An 11,373-nucleotide genomic window follows, 5' to 3' on the forward strand; every position below is an offset into this window, starting at 1 on the left:
ACAGAGTAGCAGTTTTTTTGCCCAAAAAAATAAAAAAAGAATATAATAGTTTTCATTTGATGTACTTGATCAATATATTTAAAATCTTTTTCTTAAGATGAAAATTAATTTATCTAGTTTGGCTTATACTTCTAGGTGCTTTTATTTCTCTTAAACATCCTAATTAATTAGAAAACTCCAAATTACAAAATTGCACCTGAATTGGATTAATGAAAATGTATTATCATCACTCATTAATGGAGGGAGTCATTTTACATTAGTTGTTCTTTCTTTAACCAAAAAAAAAATATAATATATAGATAAAACTTAAAAAATAAATAAAATAAAAAATAAAAAAAAAAACTACAACAAAAACCCTTACATCTTAATATTTGTAACCTAGCAAAAAAGGATGCACCTGGAGAGTATGATATCTCAGAATATATCTTTCCAGGGACCATGATATTACTCTTCAACATGAACCTCATCCTTAACTTTCTTCACTTTCTTGGATTTTTTCTTCTTGGCCTCACTTTTTTCTTTGGAAGCCTTTTTCCTCTTTACTGGCAGTGCATCTTCTTCATTTTGATATTGCTGCTCATTGCTAACTTGAATCTCATCTTTATGTGGATCTGTAGCAATTGTCGTTTCTGTCCAAATATTGATCATTCCATCAATACTAGTTTATTTCAACAAATACAAACTACTAATTAAGTTCTTTCACACACACACACACACACACACACTACAATTACAGATGAAGAAGTATGTAAGTTTGTGAGAGAAATAATGTGAACATCAGTATTTCAACTTTGCTCTGGAATAATTGTGTTTTTCTTCTTGAATTTCCCAAAGCATACCAAAACCTTCAAATGTGTCATGGACTAGAGATGACATTTATGAGATACACAAAATTGAAATTGTATTACCAATTTACCATAGACTTTGCCAAGAGGTTTTCTTTAGAAGCCTTTTTTCTCTTTATTGTCTATCAAACAGACCATTATTGCACATAAAATAATCCTTTCACTTCATTACTAATCGGCTTACCAATATTGAAAATAGAATTAAAGGAATTTTTTAGTTGAGGCAATAGCAAATTAGCAATGCAAGAAATGGAATAATTTATGCATCCTTATGTGAATCAAATCACTACCTCAGTATCTAGAATTGTACACGTACAATTCTGTTATAAAACTACATAATAGAATAGATCTCTTCTCTAATAGGTCAGGGAATTCGGACTAGGACTAGGATTAAGACTGAGACTGGTTCATGACTCTTATGAAAACACTGGCTCTGACAACTGTAAAACGGTTCAAAGATTCATAGCAAAGGGAGAAAGAAATGCACTGTAACTGGTTTAAGTGAATACTGTGTCAAAGTTGCATTGAAAATCTATGTAATGAGTGTATGACCATTAAAAATTTAATTGATATCCCATGCACAGTTGAAGGTCAAAGAATAGAAGAACAACAGGTAAGAAAGACATAATAATAAATATGGAAAAATAGAGAAAGTAACCTTGTAACATTTTCTTTATTTATTTATTTATATATATATATATATATATATATATATATATATATATATATATATATATATATATATATATATATATATATATATATATATATATTTTTTTTTTTTTTGTGAATAACATTTTCTTTATTTAGATGTTGAAATCAATCCTCCCATAGAAAAAATCAAGGTAGCAACAAAAATAACAATCGCTTAAATACATGTAAAATAATCATATCACTTTCATAGTTTCATGTAACGAGTTTCTCTCAAGTTCATGAAAATTTCTATAATATATACTAATCCATATTGAGAGGCATCAAAAGGTGCCATTGAAGAAATGAACTAACCTTCATCGGAAAAATTTGAATCAAACACCACATTTGTCAAATGTTGCTTTAAAAACACCTGCACCAGCATTACAAATGAAAAACAATGTTTCAGATATGTGGCAAATATAGAAGTTAAAAAAGAATCATCGCAATGCAATACAATCAACCTGGTAAAGGTGCTAGATAAGTACTTTCTCCATTTCCCAATTTACTAGGACACGATGTGCAGTATAGCGCAGAGAAACAACTGCATAGCTAGAAACAATCATAATTGCAACTGATATATTTACACTTTCTTGAAAGCTAAACATTCTGATGGAGGACACTTGTGTAATGTTTGCTACGTAATTATTTTCATAAGAGGCAGCAAGAGTTGCAAATTATGCAAAGAACAAGCACCAGCTTATGAATCCACTTATGAACTTGATAAACAAATATACTAGTCTTCTTTACATCATCACAACAAAAATTAAGAAGCCCATTTGAACATTTAAGGTGCAATTATATTAGAATTTTGATGCCAAAACTGAACTACAGTTTATAATAGGAAACATTTGATCACCATGATAAGATAGTCATACTTTTTCAGTCACAAATCAATCCAACCAACCAACTTATGAATCCACTTATGAACTATATACACTCTACTACAGTACAAGTGGAAAATAATGCTATTCTGATGTTGCATTTTAATTGACCACAACAAGAATATCAATTTTTAATCTCTGCTTATATAAGTACAAACTAAGACAATCCATACAGGCACAAAGTAAACAGAAATTGGTTTTCTTAACTGCTCAAGTTGCAGTTGATCTAAAACAAGAAGCCTCTTCAGCATATTAGCACAGTCCTTTCAGAAGAACCAAATCAAGTTACAGCTTCAGAGGGCCCCCAGCCAATTTGTTTTTACACAACTATTTCCCCAGAAATCACATGAATGACCAACATTTTCATTGTATCCTTGTATATATTAGGCTACACAAGATGAAAAAAACATAATTTAACTTCAATAATAAGAGCATCTTTAATGCAAAACTGCTTGAGTAGCTAAAAAGCAGCCGTTGTGCAAGTAAATACAAATCTAATGAGCAAAAACATCAACACTTATACTTTGAGCTTAGTTCCCCAATTTTCCCTCCAAAACACAACACATCACAAATCTTGCATTTTTGTAGGGAGACATCAACTTGTATGCATAGATTCAGGGAAATCAGATTGGAATACGAAGAACATTTAATAATTTAATGAACCCATTGGGAGCAATAGTTAGAAACGTCATACAGTGTTGAAAATCTGTGATGTGTGAAATTAGTCACAGAAGCTCCTAAAGACAATCATTTAATTGGCAACAAAGAATTACCGCAGAAAGAAGCTGCCTAGAATTAATATCCCAAAAGCGCACGTAACTGTCCAACCCTGATTCAGAAAGGAAAGTATTAATATAAGAGTTCTACAAACAGCAATCAAAGGTCATCTTAGATCCGAAATGAGAAGGCACCTCATCCTTCGCTTTTAGCTAATTTGTAGTTATATATACATGAAAAGAAAAACAGTTAACCCCACCTCTTTCACATCTAAAAGAAAATTATTAATGATAAAAAAATATAGCTAGATAAGACATAATTTGATCAATAAATGAACAAAAATAATTCATCAAGTAATTACCACATGATGCTATGACAGAGTGCTCAGGGTGTCTGGTTATGGAACGAATACTACCAGAACACTTTCCCAAGAAGCATCCCAGTAACTTCCCTGTTACAATTCAACATAAAAAATACATAATTAAATAAAGGAAACAGTTTAGTCTCCAATGAAAGCCTGTTACACTGACCAAATTTCATGGTAGTAAGAAATTAGCATCAGCGTCAAAAATTTGAAGTCATAGACTCATAGATTCAAAACAAAAAACAAAAAAGTTAAAGGAAAATCATATACTTCAATTGAATACAATTAACACTACTTTTTCCCCTAGAATAAGAACTAGATAAAAGGGAAACAAAGCAAGAAGACTGCACATCTTAAGGAGAAACTTCAATACATAAAGCTCAGAAATGACATTCTTTTCCCATCATGTATCCCTACAATCCAGATTCCTAGTATTTTTAAGTGATTTGATAAATTTCATATCCCAGAAGTTTGTGGCTGGCTTAAGGTTAGAAGGGTATGTAAACACAACATTGCTACTTACTAGAGTCTACTGTGGGTAAGGTTTGAAGACAAGAAGCTTTGGAGCATTAAAAGTGCTTAGATAACTGCAACAGTGTAAAAAATTTGAGGGTCAGAGAACAGAGCTTTTGAAATCAAACTCTATGTCATCCAAGGAATTGGTAAGTGTATCCATGCTGTGATGGAAGTGAGTAAGGCTTCTTGTCCTGTTAACTATCAAGTATGCTGTATCTTGGATGGAGACACTACAGGGTGGGTGTTCTGTTTGGTCTTCATATATATGAAAACAAAACCTATACTGGGGAGCTGTTCCACCCTGAACCCCCCCCCCCCCCTCTTCCTTCTCTTAAGAAGATGCCTTTCTTTTCACTTGAAGCTTATTTATGTAGAAGCTGCTCAACACACTATCACTAGAACCCCCTTCTGCTCGATGTCTATTCCACATAAGTTGGGAGTTCACTCATATCAGAACCATGCCATTTTCTGCTCCCATCTTCTCTTAACCACTATACCCAGCCTCAATTAACAGCTTCAAAAGGGAAAACATCATCTCTAACAACAGCATCAAACTAAGTTTATTCCCTTTATCAGCAAAAGAAACATGTAGGAATTTAGTTCAACAAGTCCTCAGCATTGTTGCTCACTTGTTCTGTGCTCATAAAGTTAGAAAAAAAAAATTAGAATAAGTTGGGCCATTGACATGTCCTACAAACCTATAAGCTGCTTATATCTCTGGCCAACATCATTTCATATTAGCAGACAAGTTACCAGCCCAAAGAAACCGAAAGGAACAAAAATCTGTATACCATCATCATTTAAGGTGAACCAGTTGGTTGTTTATCATCAGAGCAAGTGGCAGGTAATCCAAGACTGGAAAGGGAATCAACTCAAATGTATTTCAAAAATGATAACAGACCCTTAAATTGCCCATATTTCGTTGAGTAAAAGCACTACAACCTCCTGGTGATATGCCATATAAATGAGAACATGCTCACAGATTTCTCTAAGTGCTTCAAAATGCCTAAACACAAACCCAGGCACAAGTTCACAAGCACTTCAATGTGCATGTGATCATGCTTTAACTTTTTCCACCCAAAAACCAGCTCAAGACTGATTTGAGCGCTCACGAAAGTCGAGCCACAAACAGCTACAACATGTTTGTCCATTAACTCGGCAGTTGCCAAGTTTTTGTAAATCAAATTGTGGCATAACCCTCCCAAGGTGCATGCAGATCAAGAATTCTGGGGAGGAAAGGTAAAGTTCAGTAGTTTTTGGCCAGGCACCACCTTCACTTCGCAAAGCCAAGGCCCCTCTCATCATCACATAACAGATTGCAGTGCAACTTAATAAAGTAAGGTTTTTTATTTAACAATCTACACCCAATTGAAAACCAGAACTTTATAAATCTGCCTCCAGTGAACACTAACTTTTGCACACTCTAGAACTCTTCCACTATCTTCTTGTCACATCTTTTTCAAACCAAATGAGCACTTAACACTATCTATTGGATCTTCTAGCACTCCCTTTAAATAAAATAAATAAAAACTTCACTTTTAAGCTGATTGAATGAAAACTCTTCACAGGTTGAGAAGCATGCGTCAGCTTTAAAGTGAGCACGCAAAAAGGAGAAAGGAAGCAGAATATTAAAAGTTTAAAACCAAGAGATATGGAGAAAGGGCAGATCCATGCTTTCAAACCATGCACATCTGTTACATTAAAAAATGTAGGAAGTAGGAACCCACTCAGCTGTTTCCAGCAATGTGCTTATACTAAAGATTTACATCAAGTTGCATTCGAACTGAAGATAAATACTCCGTACTTGATAGTTTAATTTAAACCAAGCCAATTCAACATTTTTACCCCCGCATCCAAAATTTCCACCTTAGGTGCCAAACTTCAAAGTAATGGCTCAAAAACCAGATTCACTTCACACAAATTGAAACTGAGTGTTACTGATGTAACTTCAGTGGTGTAAAGCCAGGAATTATCACTAATCTGTTTTTAGCTTTACACTTCAGTTTAGCCCTGAGAACGGCAATTTTGCAACTATTGAAGTTTAACAGAGATGTTCTCACATTAGACGAAAAGATTGATATTGAAATTAAGTTCTGCAAAAAGATAATTCCAATTTTCCAGCTCTATGGCATTTTTGTTTTTGTTAAACATGTTCATATCATTTCAGAATCACAGGTATGAGCAAAGAATTAACACTCAAAGAAAATATCGGCCAGCTTTCTATTGGGAATGCATTAGGGTTGTGTACCGTATCAATGATTTATAGGCAGCTTCTTATTGTGTAGGATGATTTTTCAATATTGACAGCTGTATTGGTGTTTATAATGTGTATTGCTCTCTAGCAAGTGAGGAGTCTCGTATTCCACTCTTTCTCAACAGTACAATAAATGTTAAACTAATGCTATATGAGATTGCTTGGGTGCTTTGGTTTTTGTGCTATAGATTATTTATATCATAATATCCTTTTGAATATTAACCAAAACTTCAATATGCCAAAAAAAATTAATGAATAATTAATAATGTGGTATTCAGGATTGGCAATTATGCACTAGAATTTGCCAACTTAGCCCAGACCCAACTATGTATAAGCATCACAAAGAAAGATAAGCCTTTTCAAATAGGAATAAAAGCTCAACTATGTACTACAAAAAGAGATAAACCAACATTAAGAGAAGTTTCTTAAGGATAAAACACTAGTGATGTGATTGACTGAATTAATGAAATTGCAATGCTATGAACAATAACCATATGATCTACTTATCCAAATATACAATCAATCAACCAAACACTGGCATGCGAATATGTTACGCCAAAAAGACAAGATAATTATATTTCAATATGTTCAAATTCACTACCTGTACGAATGTCAAAAGAACCCAGATCACCAGAACCATTCCCTACATATATAGTATGTCCATCTAAATCTTCTGCAACTGATTTAATAGGTGTCTCCCTGAAATCAATTGATAACACAGGCCTTCTCTGAGCTGATGTATCGTAGAGGCGAACCTATCCAGACAAAGGTGCATAAGCTAAAATTTAGTAAAACAAAAATAACGCAAATAAAAGGTAAACTCGCTATTACACTTCCCTAAAATCTTCAAAATATAATTGTATCTCTTTAGTCACTGATTAAAACTAACAGCTCTCAAATATGACAAAGAAGATGAAGAGAAAGAATAGAATGTTTTAATGGCTATTTGTACTTTCTGTTTAAATAGATGAAGGGAATATTAACATCTTTCTAGTTTCTAATGAAGCATTTTAGTAAATATGACTTATTTAACTTCCTTGTGGACTAAGGCAGATGGGTTTATAACAATTTCTCAGTTAATTCAAAAAACTGGGCTAGTTTATTATCTATTATTCCGTATTATTTTTCGAATACATAAAAAATGTGTAAAAAAAAAAAAATTAAAACTTCTATCACGTAAGGTAACCAGAGGCAAATATCTTATTGAGTTGAATAACCATCTGAAAAAGGAAAATTTAACACTTAGATCAACTTCTGAAAAAAGGCTAAATTAAGTGGATTTGATTTGCAGATTCCTGAATAAGGCCTTGTTTAGTTCACCTTATTTTTACTTATTTCAGAAAAAATAAGTTCACATCAGAAAAAAAAAGTTCACGTCAAAAAAAATAATTTCAGATCAGATCATCGTTTTATGTGCAGTTTTTTATCGCTAAATATCTTTAATTTCGTAATGAAAAAAATTATGAAAATCACATATTAATAAAATACACATTATTACGAATCTAACAAGAGCCCACTTGATATATTTTTTCCGTATAGATTATCGTATATTTAAGGTCAAAGTTTGGTCAACTTTGACATTCAAATCAGATCAGATCAGACTAGATCAGATAACTTCAGATAAGCAAAAATAAGGTGAACCAAACAAGCCCTAAGCCCTGGGATTTGATGGGTCACATTCGGGAAGGTCCACAACAAGAATAGGTAGTCTCCGCAGGGTACAAACACTTTAGATAAATAATGGTATATAAAAATATCCATGAAGTAATGCAGTGACCAAGGCCAAGAGTAAACCACTAGTGGCTGATAGAAAGCGACACTCACACAAGCAAAGACAGTTTCACTCATTTCGATTGTTGAGTCTATGAAAAAGTTCTTGCATCCCTAGATGGGAATTACTAAAGCTACTCTCCATCAGCTCAAATACGCACCCAGATTGATCTTAGGAAAGGATATGGAGCATTGCTCATGCATCTTTACCCAGAGTAATAGAAGTTGAGACATTTCAGACCCTAAGTCAACAAAGAGAAAACCTTTTTTGAAGAAATAGTGCAGATTAAACATACATCATTTGTCAACACACTTAACAGCAATCTGTAGTTTAGGTACGTACAAATGTGCTCAGACATGATACCCCCTTCCCCCCCCCCCCCCCCCACTACTCATAGGAAACTGGGTATATACTATATAAGATTATAAGGATCTCCCAGATCTAAGGAAAATAATAAAACAAAGCATGGTCTTAAAAAGGACCACATTTGCCTCCAAAAAACTGACAACAAAAATCTCCAACAGCTAATATTACCTGGTGGTTTTTGGTACCAGCCACAACCTTGCGATGATCATCATTGCTTAGGAAGGTCAAAGATGTAAAGCAGGTTGGCGTAAAAATTCCAAGATTATTTGCTTGGGGCTGCAAAAGAATAACAACAATAATTAGAATTTATGTCTGCTTGACAAAAGTGAAAAACAAGGTCACATTGCAGTTCAGGAAGGAATTAATTAGTAAAATTATTTAGCTTACAGATTTTGCACTCCAAATCTTACTAGTCTTCTCCAGGTCCCACATGTTAATTTCAATGCCTTTCCTAAAAAAATCATAATAATAGAAATTAAAGCATATCACTCAAAAAAAAATCAGCATTATTTAAATGAAATGAAACAGCATAAAGATCTTAGTTTCTATATTTTCTAAGAAATATAGTTCTGAATACACAAGGCTTACCCTCCAAACACAGAGTAGCCTTCATCAGCATGTACTTTAGAGCAGCAAATCTCACCAGAACCGCACACATTCCACATTTCTGGAGTAGCAGAAGAAACAGAACCAGTTTGTGAATCAAAATCTTCAATTCTCCTCAAGATTGCTTTCCCTTTAGTTGTACAAGAAAGCAAGGTGCACAACCTAGTTACACATAAAACATATAGAGATTAATTTAACACCACCATAGTGACCCCATTGTATCCTGTACTAACTCAGGTCAAAATTTAAAAACCAAAAAGAAACTTTTATTTTCTGATCTTATCTCTGTCATACACAGAGAGTTAAAATGACCTACCTTGATGATGACTCTACCATCCGCTTTTTAAATAAATGCAATCCAGCGAACGGGTCATCTAATGGAGGAGTGTCATCACCATCATCAGAGATTGAAAAACGCAACTCTCCAGTAACCGGACTCAAAACTTCAATCTGAATAGTACAATACCGTGTACACATTTCAGCAAAAAACTATGAGCTTAAAACAGGATATGCATGATACCATTTACATTGGTGTTGACATGGGTAGCAAGTAACTTACTGCGCCATTTTTTCTGGCAACTGCTAGCAACTGCAGCAATCAATAACAATATTTAGAAGATTTTTCAATTGAATGGATACAATGCAGTAGGCCAATAGCGTAATATATACAATATCAACAACTTTTCCTGTGAAATTAAGGCATACGACCATACGAGACAAGAAAGTATATGACACGCCACACCCTTAGAATAAAGCTTTATCCATCCAGAATTAATTGTCAAACTGATGATATAATTTAAACTCATAGTCTAACAGCGAAGGCCTCTTCATGTTCACATTATTTCCACTTATATAAATAGAACAAACTCTAAACCCAGACAGGGATAGTTAAACTACAATCCCAAACATGCACTGTGAGTCTAAAACTCCATTTCATCAAGAAATATAGCCAATGAAACAAATATACAGTCCTCAAACGCATTAAGAAGGCGTTGTCAAGCAATAACACAAAATATTAGACTTAAGCAAACACAGTACAAAAACCAAAAGAACAAGCTCATCACAATACATTAACTTTACAAACACACACACACTCAAAAGTAAGAACATAAGCAAAAATATAAACAAACATAGGAATAGAAAACTCATACATACAGGGTTGGTTTTTCGGTCATTGATAGAAGCGGCGAGGATAGTTTTAGAGGAATCAGGGTCACCCCACCTCTCTACAACCTTAGGAACTCCGTCTTGCTTACTCCGAGCTTCAATTACTGAACAACAATGGCAACAATTTTGTAAGGAAATTATTCAACAAAAATAAAAATACAAAAACACCCATGAAATGAATAAATTGTATGGTAATAATAAACGTGAATTAAGATTAAAGTTAGTACCTTTAACAAGGCCAAGTACGTCGAAAGTTAGGGCTCTTAATGGTGGGCAACCTGGGCATTCGATTGTGGTTGTTCGCGGCATTTCTGTATATAGGCAGAGGACTGCAACACATTTAGCAAACAAATTTGACTTGAGTATACAAATCTTAAATTCTTCAACTAATTATATAGAATAGTTCAATCATCTGAACCCTAAATTGAGTATACTGAAAATTAAAATAACGAAAGTGTGAAATTAAGCAATTGATTGTGAAATTGATATTTGATGATTAAAATGAAGGTAACTTGCCTCAGAAGCTGTTTCAATGGAGGAGAGAAAGCTCAGAAGCCGCTTTAATGGAGAATTTCAGAGTATGCTTCAATGGAGGAGAAAGAGAGGGAAGGCTGCAGCCAGGAGCGTATTTAGGGTGGGTTCAAGTGCGAACCCGATTTTTTGAAAATAAAATAAATAAATAACAAAAAAAAAAAAAAAAAAAAAAAAAATTGTATAAATACAATTTGTTTGCATAACTAAGGAGTATCTGTACGGCCTGTTCTCATTAACTGAACTGAACTGAACTTATTAGAGCTGAATTGAACTTATTAATTAGTGATTTTTAACTACCGATTAATGATCTTTGATTATTTATTATTATATATATGTGTATATACAAATATACATATTAAAATATTTAATAAAAATAACCTATATAATTAAAATATTTATGAAAAATATATTAAAAATATGGAACCCGAAAACATTTTAAAACATATACTATATAATTAAAAAATAAAATATTAAAATGACAGAAGAACACAAAACACTTTTTAAAAAATTATCAAAATTAAAAAAAATAATAATAAAAAAACAATAAAAAAACTAGAACAAAAGCAATAGAGCCAATGGTCATCCCTTCTCTTTTATTCCCATTAATACAAGGCTTAACCCCAAACCAACTTTCTCTCTCTTCGTCCCTTTCTCCTTCC

The 11,373-nt window shown here is 33.2% G+C and overlaps 1 protein-coding gene across 4 annotated transcripts; it reads right to left on the reverse strand.

Moving 5' to 3' along the window:
* Nucleotides 1-201: 201 nt before the first annotated feature.
* LOC145568673 (uncharacterized) lies at nt 202-10,835 on the reverse strand. 4 transcript variants are annotated; one of them, XR_014095885.1, is made up of 14 exons: nt 10,697-10,835; nt 10,408-10,509; nt 10,169-10,284; nt 9,573-9,602; nt 9,330-9,463; nt 8,996-9,175; nt 8,795-8,858; nt 8,576-8,683; nt 6,872-7,025; nt 3,498-3,587; nt 3,193-3,248; nt 2,000-2,079; nt 1,851-1,908; nt 559-629 (listed from the first exon to the last, which is right to left on the reverse strand). XR_014095885.1 is itself a non-coding variant. In XM_081628097.1 (13 exons), the coding sequence occupies exons 2-13, from the start codon at nt 10,487-10,489 to the stop codon at nt 445-447; spliced, it is 1,257 nt and encodes a 418-aa protein (XP_081484223.1). In that variant the 5' UTR covers nt 10,490-10,509; nt 10,697-10,835; the 3' UTR covers nt 202-444. The 4 variants fall into 4 exon arrangements, 3 of the variants coding, with proteins under 3 accessions (XP_081484223.1, XP_081484225.1, XP_081484224.1); XM_081628097.1 differs by lacking the exon at nt 2,000-2,079 and having other exon boundaries at nt 202-629; XM_081628099.1 differs by lacking the exons at nt 559-629; nt 2,000-2,079 and having other exon boundaries at nt 1,846-1,908.
* Between the last annotated feature and the right edge of the window lie 538 nt (nt 10,836-11,373).

The sequence above is a fragment of the Chenopodium album genome, chromosome 11, assembly GCF_948465745.1.
Source record: "Chenopodium album chromosome 11, dcCheAlbu1.1, whole genome shotgun sequence".
In the NCBI taxonomy this organism is placed as follows: domain Eukaryota; kingdom Viridiplantae; phylum Streptophyta; class Magnoliopsida; order Caryophyllales; family Amaranthaceae; genus Chenopodium; species Chenopodium album.